The following is a 17,714-nucleotide window of genomic DNA, read 5'->3' as shown; positions in this document are numbered from 1 at the left end:
CATCCAAAAATTCAAAATAAAAGTGCGCATTAATTGTACGTCATTCATGCAGAAACTCGTCGTGAAATGCTGCTTCAATGTTGGCCTTGGTCACTCTTGTCCTTGGGCGATCATGGGTTCTTGTCCCTGTACTGTGCTTTTAATTGCTCCAGAATTTCCATTGGATTCACCTCGTCCTTAGTCAGAAATTCGATTATAGTCTGATGCTCCATGGTATAATACACTTCTTTCTTATTCATGGTTTCTATTGATATTAAGGAGACTTGGGAGAGTTGCAAACAGTAAAATCTACCTGCACGTCAACCCCTTTCAGGCTACATCTTTTACATTTAAAAAAATCAGTCTTTTATAGTTGATACACCCTCATATTTTTGATTGATTCATCTTGTATGACAAGGAAATGAGCTTTTTTTTTAAATAGAAATCAAGAATATGAAATGCTAGGCAGTAATGTTAGAAATCTATAAATTGGTTAAAAATAAAACAATACAGCAAAGACATAAGCACTTGATTGCTGATTCAATTCCCAACATTTCCCTTGGAACTTTTTGAACCTTAAAAAACTCTGTTCACCATAATAATAAGGCTAATTATGTTCATAAAAACAGGCACCAGGATAGAATGCTAGAATATGGTAGAAGACATTACAAGGTGATTTTTAAATTATAACTTCTAGATAAAAGCGATATAATCATTTTTATTATCTTGTTTTATTATTTCTACAAATTTATGGTTTATTTAAAATGTTTACTCATTTTTGTTCATGAAAACTACAAATATTGTTCATTATTTAATCAATTCCTCATGGGAAATTTCACACCTGTTTTGGGCAAATTGTTTTCCACCCATTTATCAGCTCTCGAGTCTAGATCGGCGTTTGTGGCGTATTCCTTATTTCCACCGACTTTCCCTAAAAAGGAAACATTATCGTGTACACAACTTATTTGAAAGGGAAGATGAGTCAGTACACACCTCTCCTTATGAACCCCTCAGCTCCGCTGTTCACCAGGCCATCTATTTTTACATTTTTCATAATAGGTACATTCCTGAAATTGTCGATATGCAAGTGTTTTTTGAGCTTCTCGATTTGTTCATCACTGATGCTTTTGTTCAAGAAAGCTGCAATTTTCCTAATACATCCTTCCAAATCCTCAGAAAAAAAATGTAAATAAATCTCATAGTATTCAAAATTAATTTTACATTTATGTTTAGTGGTCTAAATTGAGATGGGGAATTGGTGTCCAAGTGGATTGAAGTCAAGATAGATCAAATGGTTAGAGCAGCAGCGTATTAAGCTGAAAGTCGTGGGTTCGAATCCCACTCATGACACTATCTTTTTCATTTCAACCAAGACTACATAAAATTAATTGAATTAATTTTACAACAGACTTACATAGATCAAGTCTTCATAGAACAAAAATAGCAAATTAGGATGGTCCTTTTGGCTCCAGCCCTCCTTGATGTGATCCAAATAAGGCGAGTACAACACTAAAAATAACAAGTTAGGCCAAAAACCCACTCCGTATTTCACATTATACTCACATAAGTCTTTTTCAAAGTAATCCCAATATTTATCGAAATCGCCAGAGAAATCATGAGCAGTGAATAACCTGTTGTGGTGGAAGTACGAAATGGCAACATCTTTTGCATTCCTTGCAACGTATACTACTTTGCATGTATCTAGGAGTTTGGGTGGAAGGAGGCTTAGTGGCAGATGTGTCTTGAGATGCCTTGGAGAAGCCATTTCTTCTCCGAAGACATAGCCAGGAATATGTCGTCTCTCTAGTTCTTTGATCACTTCTTCCTTCCTACCATTCAACTCAATGATTTCATCCGTGAACTGTTTGCTGTGCAAGACGTTGAACCTGGAAATAGATATCATTGTTTATTTATTTTTATTAGTTTTTATATTTTGCATCCATTACTTACTCAAAAAATGGAAATCGTTCAATTAACACAGTGTTTTTCGCTTTTTCAAAATCACAATCATTGTTCACTAACCAAAGTAGTTCTTGTGTAAAAGTAGTTCCTATAAAATATATATGTATATTGGAAATACTTAACTATATTGGTAGTAGTTTAAAAAAAAAACATAAAAAAAAATAAAGGACCTCAACAATATTGTGACATCCTTGTAATGTTTTTTTTTTTTTTTTTTAGTAATAAAATATTTAGACATATGACCAATCAATTTGTCAATATTTCTTTGATTATTTCAACTCTCATGCTTTATTATTATTAAAAATGTATTTTATAACTTTTTTAAATTTATTTATTTAAATGAATAATCATACTCACCTGATCTTGGATATGTCACAATCCATAAATCGTCCTCCCGTAACTTGAAATTGTAATATTTGTCTGCGTGGTCTTTGTATTGCACTGGGAGAAACCACTTTTTCGGGCCCACCTGACAAAAACCGTTTCTCTCCCCTTTGAAATCATCCATAAGCTGTTTGTTCAATTGTTCTTCCACATTTTTTATTTCAAAAGGAAACATCCTGGTTCTTTATATGCACACGGTACCTAATTAATGGAAATGAACTGAATAGAGCTTATCAGACTGGTTTTTATATTTTGTTAGTAATTTATTAAATAAATAGAGTTAGTAAGTGGATATAGTTTTACTTAAAAGCATTATTAATGATCAATATTTTTGTACCAAATCTTATTTATGGAACACACTGATCACTATTATCACTATATTTATTATTATATGTTTATTGTACAACTCAAAATCAGTATGATGTAGCAACTTTTCGACAAATGCGTATTAAATGGGTCGTGTTTATTTTGTTCTGATGTAGACGGGTAAGTGGTGGAATGTTCATGACCTACTTATTTAGCACCATTCATTCAATTCTATAAAATTCAACTTTTATTTCTAATGCTGTTAAGATTTAAAAAATAAACAAACAAAGGCAAAATTCAAAATTAAACTTTTGAAAAGTGAAAAAGTTGAAACTAAGTTTAATAAGTATTTATGTTAAAAGATTTTTTTAATGCATTTATTCAAAAAGAGTTATATTTAAAAAGTAATACTTCTTTGGGACATTTAAATATATGCATAATATTTAAAATATACAAGCACTATAATAATAAATTCAATTTTGAAATTATATCCTTCCTCTCTTGAAGAACTGTTTCAAAAAATGCATTTTTTTTTTTTAGAATCTGTTCAAAAATTATTTGAAAGTACAGACGTTGTCGGTGGTAATAGTAATTATCCTAATATAGTTGATGTCAACCTTTAATAAGGTCAGTTTGAAAGAAAAGAAAAATATCCAATTCTTTAATAAAAAATGGTTTTAAATATCAGAATTGGTTAGTCGATACCTTAAAATATTCAATCAAATTAAAAATTGGACGGACTATAGATATCATTCTACATCAATTCATACATTAGTTCTTTTTTTCATGTCCTACATATATGTGTACAATTTAAACAATGTTTGTAAATCCTTGGTCTGCTAGTTTGAATTGTGGAAAGATTTTCTGTTGGACTTTGCCTCGAGCAGGAAAGTACTTTAAAAAAAAAATCCCTGGCCCTGAAGATGTTCTCAATAAAGATTGAAACATTGCCCCGGTTAAGAAAATGTTTTTTCTAAAAACCTATGTCACACCACATTTCCGATCCCCAAATAATACAAAATTAGTACTGATTACTGATATATAAAATCTCATATCTGCACACGCATGTACAGAGTTGAGCCAATCATGCCTCGCAATCCACTGACAATTCCAGATTTGCTGATTTACATTAAATTACTGGCAGGCCTTGAGAATCAGCCACCAAGGGTGTTGGTAGTCTGGAGAAAGACCTCATCCATCCACCAAGGTAGGATTCCAGGGGCTACAAGCAGCTAGTTCATTTCAGCCCCCATGAGGATGACCCCCTCTTTTACAAGTCAGATCCTCTGGGGGGCCATGTATCATATGTTCAGGGCCAGGGATTCATAAACATTGTATAAATTCAAATACATGTAGGATGTGAAAAAAACAACTAATTTTGTATTTAATCAGACAATAGGTCAAGCTGAGAGAAAAGAAAAACAATCAGTTTCTTTGTTAACATAATCAGATCATCTTGATATATAAGAGATTCCCTGCTGATTCATTCCACTGACACTGCTCACAAAATTCAATCATCGAATCATTTTATTAAAACATTTCAATATCTTATGTAATTAACTGCTGGAACTATTGTAAAACTTAAGTAATTACCAAAAACTTCAATTAACAAAACAGAAGGGACGAATATAAATTATACTTTTTTGTTGATTCTTTACATTAACAAAATAATATTTCCTCTGGGATGAACCTCTGATTATAATCTATCGAGAAGATTGTGATGAGTGAGTCAGACATCTAAACATGTATATTTATAAAATAAAAAATCACGGAAAAATCCACCAAAATCAGCAGTTAAGATAATCTGTTTATTATTTATCCATGATAAATCTGTTGAATCTTGGGTTATCAGTAGCGTTATGTTAAAGTCTAACATTTGACATACCGAATATTATTCAAAAGAAGATACCGACAATTTTGGACTTTGTTATTCTATATTCTGATAAGCAGAGAAAGTATAAACATGTTTGATATTGAAAAATGAGACTATTTTAATCTGCCTAATTTTTAATTTATATAATTCGTTACATAATATGATAAATCATAGATCAATTTTGGCAGACTCAGAATCAAATAGTCCATTATACTTTGTATAGAATCAGTTTGAACATTCTAGATTTATTTAAATTAATATTTGTAGCAATCAATTATATTAGTGTTGGCAATATTGGGACTGAGTCTATCTTCAGAGAAATTATTTATTAAAAATTTAATTATGGCATTTTGTAGAGATCTTTTGAGATTGTTTTGGCCTGATTATGACCTTAAAATAGGTTGAAAGCGTTGGTGGAAGACAATAATTTTTATGGTAGATCAAAATCAAAGTGTGGGCCAGCCCTGCAGAAGGGTCACCACCCATGTAGAAATCTTATGTTATTGTATTTATCTAAACCTATGTACGTACAAATTAAATAAACTTATCTATCTAAAATGATACAATAAATATAAAAATAAATTATCATTTTCAAATAAAAAGTATACCATTATCTTCAAGAAAGTTCTACACAGACATACCAACCTACATTTTCAGACATTTCCACTACAATTTTTTTTTTACATTAAAAATCATAAAAGTTTTTATGTGATCATTGATTCTACCAACAGTAGTTATAAATTTAACCTGTCCTTGAAGTCAAATAAAGCCTGAGTTGACAAATGACAAACTCCAATTGACCAGAAAGAACCCCACCCCAGACCATGATTTCTAACGACACGTGTAGAGAACATAAAAATAAAATAGTACATATAATTAGAACCAAAATTAATTATGTCTCAATGATTCAATCACTAATATAAATAATAAAATAGAAAACAATCTGAATATTCTTTTCAGTTATAAATCCAATAGCAATTCTTATTAAGCATTTTACACTGAGAGGTAAAAAAAAAGTGGTCATCCTGAATATTTTTGATTATCTGTTAGGCAATCCTACAGTGATTATCTTACAACAATATTTGGTCTGTTTTAAAGGATTAGAAGTAAATAAAATCTCCCACTTGTGTTTACAATTGGGGTTTGTAAATAAATCTTTGAATAGTCGATCATGTCTTTGTTGGCTTTTCTATAAAGTTTCTTTCTAAAGTTCTGGTGGTTTGATTTTTTTAAGTTTCAAATTTGTGTGATAATGTTAAGTGATACAGATTAGGCTAGAATCATAACATTGTTGGAAGATGGAAGAAGTCAAGCGTAAGGGGCCAGCAGAGTGCTTAACGTTTCCGGAACAACTGTCCGAAGGGTCTTCCATCGCTACCAAGGTACTCAAGAAGTCATGGATCAGATAGCCATCACGTCACAACTCACAGAGACGATCATTTCATTGTTTTGAATGTACTCCGTAATAATCATTCTACCATTGTTGAGATCAGGTAACAACTTAAACAAGTTGGAAATGCCAGTTTAAACATTGTTAGGTGAGCATTTCTAAAAGTTAGATTACATGCGACAAGGCCTGCCTCTGGTCCACAATTTCTGGCAGAGAACAGGTTCGCAAGAAATGACATCTGGTCTGGACCAGATCGGACTAAAATCAGCAAAAGTATTCAAAGCCTTGGTACTTAAAGTCTGTCCTCAGCTTGATTGTTTCATAATCTAGGAACATCATGGCGTTCTGCCACCACCAACCTGTTGCTGTTTGTAGATATGATATATCTATATCTCTCAAAAGCACTTAATTTGGAAAATTCTCTTCTAATTAGACATATGTGATATCAGTAAAATTGGGTAATCAAATATTCAAGAAATTTTCTGTTTCCTTTTTTTCTTCGAATTTTCGTTTCAAATTATTTATTAACGATATTTTATTTTGCTTTTGAAATGTACAATTATTTAATAGTATGTTGTTGTATGAATACGTTATTATCATTACGGCTGTAATATGTAATAATTTTAATTATTATTATCTCGGTGTATATCTAATATATCGTTCTGCATATTGGGAATTATTTATGCCTTTACTTTTAAAAATTTCAGCTTCAATCTTATCGATTCTATAAATAAAAAGTTTCCGGGAGAGAAATACAAATATATCTTGCCGAATGAGTTGTTTTCCACTTCAACATAATAATATTTGCACGTCAAACTTTCTCTACTGTAGAATAAAACGGCTCATGTATTGAAATAAATAATTACAAAACAATAAAGTTTTTATTTGTAGATCGTGGAATTAACGAGTCGGCCGTTGTTCGTAGACGATCATATGAAGTTTCAAAAATGTTTGGGTGACAAAAATACAGGTCCATTTTAAGTTTGTTAACAACCATTTCTGATTCTTTGATAACCCCGGATTTTTAAGACGGCCTAAGAAAATTCATCATTTTTCCTAAATTCCTGCCTTTGTGGTAATAAATAAAATTAAACTAAATTATGAAAATACAAGGGATTATCGCTAAATATTATTTATTATTATTTTATGTCAACCAAAAAACCTTACATAAAAATAATACTTAATTGAAAGAAGTAACTTGGTCACTTGACCAATAAAACATAAATGGGTGAAATATTATTTTTTTGGACATAAAACAGTCTAATTGTTTTACTGCGTAATTCGACCAGTCTTGGATCCTTAATTATTCTTAAGAAAAATTGCTCTTTGATTTTAAACGAATAGCGCACTTTTTAAATTACACGACACAAAAATTTCACTGGCAATATTGAAACTTATCCATAGGTCGGATGGACTTAGCCTAAACCTATATCAACAACGAACATGAAATCAACAATTCTCCCTTGTTATGCAATATCATAGAGCATATTTATGAAAAATAGTGTTTGTTTAAAGCGATACTATTTATTTATTTTTTATAAGACTTGTAAATTTGAAAATTAAATCTCGCAGAGGACACGTATCTTGTTGTTGATGACGGTATTGAGGTGGTAGGCGTTTCAGTGAAACAAGTAGGAATATAATTTTTATTTGATGAACATTAAAGATATACCTATTATGAAGGACAGGTAGAACTAAAAATTTAATAAAATATTGTTATATTTAAAATAATAAACAGTAAAAGGAAATAATAAACTTGGGTAATATCATGAATTGTTGTGTGAAAAGTCAAAACAAAATTCCCTTAATGAGAACGGACCTTTTGACAAATTAACCGTAAGTTGTACATAAATGTTGGTTTTTACTTTATTCAAATTATAAATTTTATCTTATAAATAAGATTTTTTTGTTAATCATAGGAAATAATAATAAGAGAATGAGAAAACGTTGTTCTTCGAAAGTCCAGATATACTAGGTTTTTCCGCGGATTTGACGCTCACAAATACGATTTAATAATAAAAATTCAACTATTTGGGTACAGTTACTCTTACAAATACAATTTATCATTCTCCTGTGAAAAATTCCACCCTGTTTTTGAAATGTCACTGAAATATAAATAAATATCCATGACACAAACGTTCTGATAGTGGTTGCTCAAGTGCACTCGATGCCGTCGGAACAACAGCGAAAATAATTTTGTGAAAAGCTCTATAAGTATTTTTCTAGGCTTTTCAGATCCTAGAGGCGTTCTTCTAGACGTCTGTATAACAGTTATTGTCTTAATTATAACGTGCAAGCAATTATATTGTAAAAAATGATCATTGTCATGATGAAATTGGATCTATTGCTTAATGAAATCGCTTTCACTTATTGAACGAATGGTTTTTTCGCTTTGAAACTTTTTGAGGGTAAACTTAAATCTATGCTCTATCAATTGAGATATTTCGTTTTGTGATTTGAAAAAGAGTTGTTTTTTAAAATAAGGGACGAAAATAAAATTGAAACACTAAAGTGTAGCACGGAGAGAAGGTTGGTGGAGAGAGTAGAGGTGCTCTCGTTACGGTTCGTCCCAGTGCATTGAGAAGAATCCGACTGGTTGGAATATCACAATCGAGATCGAGCTAGCAAAGCGTAAGCACGTCATGACTGAGACTTCGACTACACCCGCTTCGGCGGCAGCGGCTGAGACACCGAAGAAGGGCAGCAAAGGAGCAGGCAAGAAGGGCCAGAAGGCTGGAGCGGCGAAGAAGGCACCATCTCACCCTCCGACTTCTCAGATGGTCGACGAGGCGATCACCAAGTTGCACGATCGAGGCGGTTCTTCCCTCCAGGCCATCAAGAAGTACGTCGTCGCCAACTTTAAAGTGGACCCGTCCAAGGCGGTCTTCATCAGGAAATACCTGAAGAGCGCCGTTGCTTCTGGGCACCTTGTCCAGACCAAGGGCACCGGTGCCAACGGCTCGTTCAAGTTTCCCAGCAAGGACAAGCCGGTGAAGAAACCAGCGGTAAAGAAGGCCACCAAAAAAGCCGCTGCTCCCAAAAAGGAAGCCGCGGCGAAGAAGACAGCAACTACACCTAAGAAGAAGCCCGTTGCCAAGAAAGCCAAAGCCACCAAAGCAAAGTCTCCGGCTAAGCCCAAGCCGAAAAAGCTTAAAGCTAGCCCAACTAAGCCTAAGAAGTCCCCGGCCAAGAAACCCTCCAAGGCCGCCGGCAAGAAGAAGGCTTCACCAAAGAAGAAATAGATCTCTTGTGATCTCTCTTCGATATTTCAACGGCCCTTTTAAGGGCCACCAAAAATTTCACTAATTCAAACCTGGTCAGGATTAGCGATTGTGTTGGGCTAAAACACCAAGATGACTGTTCAGCACCACTCAAGTAAGAACAGTCGGACCCAAAGAGTCCCAGTATAAGAAGTTTATACTGGGAGATTTAAAACGACTCAGTTTTATTTTAATTTAGTTCAAATCATGCTAATAATAAACGACAAAATCTCTCTACACGCTAGTTCATTTCAACCAAGACTTACTTAAAAATATTGAAAGAAGTAATTTGGACAATAGATCCACTGAATATAATGGGTTTATGCGTAGTGACCTTTAATAAAATTCACTAATTTAGTGGTCCGCTTGATGACCAATTTAATTAAAATCCTACTTTTTTTTAATTAAACCAATGTTTACATTTAACAATTACATTTAGGATGTGGAAAAGTGAATTTATACAATGCAAAATATATTTTATATTCAAACGACAAAGATTGTAAATCCCAGGCCCTGAAGATGATCTCAATAAAAGATCGAAACGTTGGCACGATAAAGAAAATGTTTTTCTGAAACCTACATCACACCCGACCGCATCTCACGTTATCTGAATAACTAAGTTTCGATCTTTATTGAGATCATCTTCAGGGCACAAAGTGATTGTCTTCTGTGTAATTGTGCCATTCTTGCGTGTCGTGTTGAGAGTGCACTAAAAATTAAGTACTATTCATAAATTATTCAGAAATCGTGAGATGACACACCAGACTGCATCTCACGATTTCTGAATAATTTATGAATAGTACTTAATTTTTATTTATCGCTTTATCCTGGAGCTTTGGTGACCATAAATTATTATTTAATCAATCGAAAAAAATGTTTTGTTTTTTTTAATTTAAATATTTACAATTCAGGTTTTTTTTATATTCAAAACCACGTTTTTAAAACTTTAACCACATTTAATTGCAATGGTAGAATTACACCAATCTACACTTTCTGCCACAAATATTTACTCCTTTCCTCAATACCACCCGGTTATAAATTAATCCTTTAAATCAATTTGATTTCCATTTCTTGCATCCTGGATTTTTCAAAATTTAAAAATAATAGAACTGACTTTTCATAAACAAATAATGCAATGTCGCAATTTCATGCATTGCCGCATTTTATAATAATAAAAAATCTCTTTAGAGGACACTTCCAGAAAAAAGACAACTGTAGTGACACCATGACTGTCCGTTAATCCTTTCACTGTATTTTACATATTTTTATAAACAAATTTTTTAATTATGCTTAAAAAAGAAAATATGGCAAATCTCTGATTTTTTTTAAATAAAAGTCTCAAGTCAATCAGACTATTTACAAATTTGAATAGTTTTTTTTTCTACATACAGAATTATAATGTATTTTACATTGTAACGTTCCTGATTCTCATTATTTTCCAATTTAGTTTTGAAATATAAGCTTTAAATATATAAGAGCTTTGTGGTTTCACACAGCATCAATTACAGAACAGATACATGCAAACTCAGTCGCAGCTACTCTAATATCATTAATCAAATACAATACAAATAACATACATACATCATTACATTACATTCCACACATCAAATACTTTTTACATAGTCTAATTTTCCAACAATTTAGCTTTCCTTTTCCTATTTATCCCCTTTCTATATAATCCTGAAAGAATAATCTGGCCGAACTATTACCAACACATTGTTCCCCTTTGTCGGCTTTTTTCACTTCAAAGGAGCCGACGCCTTGCACAAAATTGTCTTTTATATACCGACTTCCTTCCCCACCTCCTCAAAACCAAACATATATAAACATGAAACAGCAAAATCTCACTGGCACTCTCAACACGACACACAAGGATGGCACAATTACACAGAAGACAAACACTTTGAGTGAGTAGAAATACTTTGTTTGAATATAAAATATATTTTGCATTGTATAAATTCACTTATCCACATCCTAAATGTATTTGTTAAATGTAAACATTGTTTGTAAATCCCAGGCCCTGAAGATGATCTCAATAAAAGATCGAAACGTTGGCACGATAAAGAAAATGTTTTTCTGAAACCCACATCACACCCGACCGCATCTCACGATAAGAGCTTTGTTCATTTTGTTGTAAAAACATAATCATAGAAATTTTAGAAGTGGGATGAGTAAGTTGATCAATTACTTTAAAAGATAGTTCTCACTCGCAGTTGTTATCAATGTCCGGATTTCAACCATTAAACGCTCATCATCAGGTTGAATGAGTGAGAGATAGGTTTGCTAGAAGGAGGTGGTTGGTGGTGGGGAGAAAGCGTCCAATAGCGAACGAGTACGGTAGTATAAAACCTGTTCGGATGTAAAGTTCGTCACATTCGCCTGGTACTCTAGTAAGCAACAATGTCCGGACGTGGCAAGGGTGGAAAAGGTTTGGGTAAGGGAGGCGCCAAGCGTCACAGGAAGGTCTTGCGTGACAACATCCAAGGTATCACCAAGCCCGCTATCCGTCGTCTCGCCAGGCGAGGTGGTGTCAAGCGTATTTCCGGTTTGATCTACGAGGAGACTCGTGGCGTATTGAAAGTTTTCTTGGAGAACGTGATCAGAGACGCAGTCACGTACACCGAACACGCTAAAAGGAAAACCGTTACGGCTATGGACGTCGTCTACGCTTTGAAAAGGCAAGGACGTACTCTCTACGGTTTCGGAGGTTAAACTTGGCTTAACTTTTCCTACTATTTTAACGGCCCTTTTCAGGGCCACCACTTGCATCACTAATTGAAATTTTTTCAAGTAATCTTTTTGAAATTAGACAATTTTGGTTATTTATGGCCTTCTGTTTCATAATTAGTTAAGTCGGGAGAAGAGATCAGCTATGAAGCAAATAAATGTTTAGTTGCCTTGTTATTCTTTTCATCTAAAGTTTTTGGTTGAGATGGTAAATTTGTGCCATGGGCAGGATTCGAACTTACCTATCGTGACTTCGGCCATCTTAATCTACAACCGATCGAATTTTTTCCCTCTTTTTGCCATTTTTTCAAATGTCGTGTAGTTACGATTCGATTCTCAGTGACTTATGAAATGGCCACGGGGACCTATTGGTGAAGTAATTAATTAACTATTAAATTAATCCATATTCGTTTAGTGGACAAATTGATCATATTATTCTTTTCATCCTCAGAGTATGGGATTTATAAATATTCTTTAAATTTTACAAATACATGCTGTATATGTAAAAATGAAATAAACAATGTTAGAAATTTTAGACTCAATCAAAGTTTTTATATAGTCTTTGACACGGCGCTCAAGGTAAAGGTCCCGGGTTCGAATCCAGCGGCCCTGCATTCGAACCCGACATACTTACAAATGGGCTTTTTTTCAAAAACACCGGCACCCTCATGGTTTATATGATCTCTGCTATTGCGAGCCCTCGTAAAAAACAAAAAAAAGTTTTTATATGTGTGTTTCGTTTGATAAAGACTGTTTGTTTCATAATATGTTGACGTCGTGAGGTAGTTTAGAAAAAAACTTTTTTATTTTTCTGCCCACATTTCGACCTTTAGACTTTTATTCGGGTCATAGTCAGGGCACTAAGTGTGTGTTATCCTTGTGGTGTCATATTGGTTTCGTGTTGTTTCACACAAAACCCCTCGGCCCTCGTCGGGCACTCTCAACAAGATACAAAAGAACGACACATCTACACGGAAAACAAACACTTTGAGCGCTGAAGATGATACAATGTATCGCACAGCTTTTATGGAAACTCGCTGCAGATCAAGTTTGTGCGACCTTACATAGAAATGCTTGCCCAAACCCTATCACCACCTCCTCAATAGCTTCTCCAGAGTGAAAATATTGCGGGGATATATCCCCGTTCTTCTCCAAACCTGTCGGCCGTAAGAAGATCTCAAACAAGAACCACTGACACAACCGAAAACAAGATTTTAATCCAATCTTCCTCAGACCAACTGATGGGATTTCTATCGAAACTTAACCGAGCTGTTCTGTTGCTTGTCAAAAGTTCTCGACCATTGGATTAAAATCATTAAAGATCAAAAATTAATTGGTCAAGCGGACCACGAAATTAGTGAATTTAATGATTTAAAATGAAGTATACTTCACTAAAGCTCTCCGTGGCCATTTCATTTGTCGTCNAATCGGCTCAATACGCCGCTGCTCTAACCACATGAGCTATCGTTTATTTTTATGTTTCCCTTTCTTTCGTTTCTTCGATTATGAATTAATTAGTTAAGGAAATCACCTTTCTCATTTTTTGCGAATGTGACCTACACATTTTCGAGAGTAGCTCCCCGGCGTAAAAAGGAGTAAAGCTCTCAAATACCAAAATATACAATTAATGAAATTAAATGAAAATATAATTAGTACAATGAAGCTAGAAAGACGTGTAGTAAAATGAATATTTTTAGTTTAAAAAAAAAAATCAGTTCCCGACACCATTGTTACAACGTACCTAATTCTACAATGTATTGGGCATATTATTAGGGGGAAAAACCCTTACCCAGCACAAGTGGATCAGTCGCTTTTCTCTTCACCGCAGCTCTGATGGTAGTGAATTGTTCATCTATTTTTTCCGGAGGTTGGTGATTTGCGAACCCTGATAAATGACTGGCATTCAGGTGGTCATGCTCGTGTGAATATCTACTGGAGATAAAACCTTTGGAATTCGGATTGTTTACATCCGACCGGCATCGGCATCACACTCAACAATAAAAATTCCTTCTTTCGCTCGGGGAGCTAATGTCGAATCCGACCTCGGATCTCGGGAGATAGCGCCGATCCCCCATTAGAAAACATATTATTGATTGGAAAAGGACAATTTAAGATGTAAATATTGCAAATATAAATTTTGAACCAAGTATTCCATACACACATAAATTATGGTAATTTCTTCTACGCAATAATTTTGAATTAGACCATGTTCAAGGTGTCGCAGTTTTTCTATGGAGTACTTTCTGTGAGATTTTCCCAATTTTTTACGCTTTTTAATACAGCTTTGTTGATGTGTGGTATAATATTTTCCAGGACATTTTCGCTTTTTAGGCAAGTTTTGATTTTGAAAAAGGACAAGGTGCAAAGTTGTATTTTTCTGAAACCTACATCACACCAGACCGCATCTCACGATTTCTGAATTACTTTGCTAATAGTAGACGGAATTTTAATCACTAATGCTAGAAGAAATGGGTATTGTAAGTATATCGATTAACGGTCACTAATCACCGCACATTATAAGGTTTCTCAAATAACTGATTGAAAATGTAACTTGATCAATTGTCTACAAAAACGTAAATGAATTAATATTATAAGGTTTTTAACAATCCCTATATTTAACATGAACGATTTTCCCAATTTTTTACGCTTTTTAATACAGCTTTGTTGATGTGTGGTATAATATTTTCCAGGACATTTTCGCTTTTTAGGCAAGTTTTGCTTTTGAAAAAGGACAAGGTGCAAAGTTGTAACGGTCGTCGGCGTCACATGCTGATCGTTTGCCCCACCACGAGCACGCTCCCACTCCTCGCTTTAGGNACGAATTTGTCACATGGCTAATATGCATAGTTCATAACGCCAAAAAAAAAAAACAAGTTAGAAATGTTAATGACAGTTTACGCACTTTCGGATGCTGGATTATGTGGGAGAAGGCCTGTAACTGGTCCAGAACATGACAAAGCGCAGAGCGACTCAGTTAAGTTCCAAAAGAATTCACATCAATTGGTCTGAGCAAGATTGCACTAAAATCTTGTATGCTACTAATTGGCGATGGTTTAATGCAAGGTCCCACAGAGCCAGGATCATTGGAATTTGGAGTTGCCAGCATGTGGAATATTTTCATACTCCTCCAACATCTTAATTACTGCGAATTCTCTAGCATCACTGGACGACTTTTTACCTTCTTTTGAAATTCGTCCCAAAGGTGTTTGACAGGGTTTAAGTCGGGATTACATGCCGGTCAATCCAAACATTGAATTGAAGCTCATTCTTAGTCACCTGTGTGAGGCTTGATTTGCTACAAGTTTACTTTTTTAGCAAGTACTGTTGAGAATCCAGTTCCAAAAATTAAAATTAAAAATCGTGTTAAAAATTTGGACAATATGAAAATTCATTAAAAAAAACCTCAATACAGTAACAATACTAACAGTAAAATCCATTTCCAATAAAATGACCAAGAATGGATTAACAACAATACAAATGAAATAACACATTTTTTTAAACTTCAAACTTGTAAGAATTCTAAAAAAATTAATTTGTGCCTTTCTGATTTAGTGTTGTGTAAAGATAACTACATGTATTTGAACTTGACGATGCAATTGTAAAAAAGCTATTACAATTCTTGTGTTGGGCATCAAATTTGGTCATGGAAATTTCACTTAATATTAATATAATAATAAGATTAATATAATAAGAATAACTTCAGGCGTAACTTCAACATTGCTTCTGCCTATGCAATTCAAACAACTCGCCCTGCAATAAAATTATAAATTGTGATTAGTAATACCAGGCTAATTAACTCGAATGAGAAATGAAAAGAACTTTCCTTGCTTCTATTGGCTACAAAGTGGAAAAAGACTACTACCGCTATCTGTTAGAATTTCCTACAACGAACGATTTGAGCTGTCTTTTTTAAAACAATTTTATTTTTATTTACTAAGGAACATGGTAACTTTTTGGTAATATTTACCAGTAGTCATTGTGATTCCTGATTTTCAAATTTGATTCAGTAATAAACAAGATCAATAAATTGTACAACATTTAAAGAATAAGAGAGTAAAATTAGGTGTAAATTAATTATTCCTTTTATCTAAAGTTTTTGTCTTAAAAAACCTTAGATAAAAAGAATACTTAACTGAAATAATTCATGGTCAATTATGTCCCCTAAACAAAGATGGATTAGGTGCCTGAACAAACAAAAACACACATTAAAATATCAAACTTTCCAAAGTTTCAAACCTGTAAGAATTCTAAATAAATAGAATATTTGACTTTCTGATTTAATGCTCAGTAAAGATAACTGACTTGTATTTGAACCTGACGATGCAATTGTTCATAGTATCTTAGGGGGTACGCCATCCCTTTCATATTCGTTAAAATATGTTATAATAAATTATTTATTCGTTAATCTTATATATTTTTGTATAATTTAAACAATGTTTATAAATCCCAGGCCCTGAAGATGATCTAATTAAAGATCGAAACGTAGGCACTATAAAAAAAAAAGTTTTTCTAAACGTACATCAATCAGACAGTATGTCACAAGCTCTAAATTATCATTATACGTTTATATTTCATCGTAATTTGTATTTTTTTTAAAATGAACATATGCTTTGTAATTCACCCAGGCCCTGAAGATGACCCGAATAAAGGTCTAAGGGGCAAATAAATGAAAAACCGCTCTTCACGAATCCAACAAATTATTAAACATCCGTCACTAAAAAAAATCAGATACAAATGATTTTTCCTGTTCTCATATATGCATTGTTTTTACAGCGGCTTAAACTCGTTAGTAAGGCTTTTGTTAATAAATTTGTTCCTCTATATATATTTTGATTATGAGAAAAGTTTAAAAATATTTTATTTCCATCTATGCATTTAGTGGTCATAATTGACCTATTAATTATAATGACTTATTTAAATTAGTAGTTTTTACCTAAGATCATGGTTGAAATGAAAAAGCTTTGAAAGTTCGAATCCTGCTCATGCCATAGTTTTTCATGCCAAGTATAATTAAATTTCATGCCAACAAAGAAAAAGTATAATTAAATTGAAAAAATATAAATCTTGGATACATTTTAAGTTCGCGAATCGAGATCTGTCGGTTCAGAAGGAAACAAGCTTCAATTAAAAACCAATAGGTGGCGGGACGATAGCTTTCTACTTTGCAGCCAATCATAGGAAGGCATGTTCGCTATAAAGGGGATGGTAAACCTGTCAGCCTTCATATTGTTCTGACTTCTGTGTTCTCACTTCTCAAGCCATACAACATGTCAGGACGTGGCAAAGGAGGAAAAACCAAGGGAAAGTCAAAGACCAGGTCGTCCCGTGCCGGGCTTCAGTTCCCGGTCGGGAGAATCCACCGTATATTGAGGAAGGGCAACTACTCGGAGAGGGTCGGCGCCGGTGCTCCAGTGTACTTGGCAGCCGTTATGGAATACTTATCCGCTGAAGTTCTCGAATTGGCCGGCAACGCCGCTCGTGACAACAAGAAGACTAGGATCGTTCCTCGTCACCTTCAACTGGCGATCAGGAATGACGAGGAGTTGAACAAACTTCTCTCCGGAGTCACCATCGCCCAAGGCGGTGTCCTCCCCAATATTCAGGCCGTTCTTCTTCCCAAAAAGACAGAAAAGGGCGCCTAAATTTTCCGCCATTGTTTACTACGCAACGGCCCTTTTCAGGGCCACCAAATTATTTCACTAAATGAAATTAAATTGTACTTACAATATCCGTTTCTTCTAGCATTAGTGGTTAAAATTCCCTCTACTATTAGAAAAGCAATTCAGATATCGTGGGATGCGGTCGGGTGTGATGTAGGATTCAGAAAAACATT

General features: G+C 34.0%; 4 protein-coding genes across 7 annotated transcripts; 3 read left to right on the top strand and 1 right to left on the bottom strand.

Moving 5' to 3' along the window:
• Positions 1-723: 723 nt before the first annotated feature.
• Positions 724-17,629, bottom strand: LOC106663680 (sulfotransferase 1C4-like). Of its 4 annotated transcripts, none has more exons than XM_014388707.2 (7): positions 17,606-17,629; positions 2,299-2,526; positions 1,930-2,029; positions 1,543-1,865; positions 1,394-1,488; positions 973-1,150; positions 724-910 (listed from the first exon to the last, which is right to left on the bottom strand). In XM_014388707.2, exons 2-7 carry the CDS (start codon positions 2,498-2,500, stop codon positions 795-797), a joined length of 1,014 nt encoding a protein of 337 aa, XP_014244193.1. In that variant the 5' UTR covers positions 2,501-2,526; positions 17,606-17,629; the 3' UTR covers positions 724-794. The 4 variants fall into 4 exon arrangements, with proteins under 4 accessions (XP_014244193.1, XP_024083262.1, XP_024083263.1 ...); XM_024227494.1 differs by lacking the exon at positions 17,606-17,629 and adding an exon at positions 13,671-13,775; XM_024227495.1 differs by lacking the exon at positions 17,606-17,629 and adding an exon at positions 13,623-13,726.
• Positions 8,497-9,179, top strand: LOC106663681 (histone H1-like). Its single transcript, XM_014388708.2, has one exon. The coding sequence runs from the start codon at positions 8,537-8,539 to the stop codon at positions 9,134-9,136; it is 600 nt and encodes a 199-aa protein (XP_014244194.1). The 5' UTR covers positions 8,497-8,536; the 3' UTR covers positions 9,137-9,179.
• On the top strand, positions 11,517-11,913 carry LOC106663553 (histone H4). The gene has a single exon (XM_024227498.1). It carries the CDS (start codon positions 11,555-11,557, stop codon positions 11,864-11,866), a length of 312 nt encoding a protein of 103 aa, XP_024083266.1. The 5' UTR covers positions 11,517-11,554; the 3' UTR covers positions 11,867-11,913.
• LOC106663682 (histone H2A-like) lies at positions 16,955-17,591 on the top strand. Its single transcript, XM_014388709.2, has one exon. It carries the CDS (start codon positions 17,149-17,151, stop codon positions 17,521-17,523), a length of 375 nt encoding a protein of 124 aa, XP_014244195.1. The 5' UTR covers positions 16,955-17,148; the 3' UTR covers positions 17,524-17,591.
• Positions 17,630-17,714: the final 85 nt, after the last annotated feature.

The sequence above is a fragment of the Cimex lectularius genome, unplaced genomic scaffold, assembly GCF_000648675.2.
Source record: "Cimex lectularius strain Harlan isolate CLEC.00 unplaced genomic scaffold, Clec_2.1 scaffold116, whole genome shotgun sequence".
Taxonomy (NCBI): domain Eukaryota; kingdom Metazoa; phylum Arthropoda; class Insecta; order Hemiptera; family Cimicidae; genus Cimex; species Cimex lectularius.
This window is presented reverse-complemented; position numbering and strand designations above follow the sequence as displayed.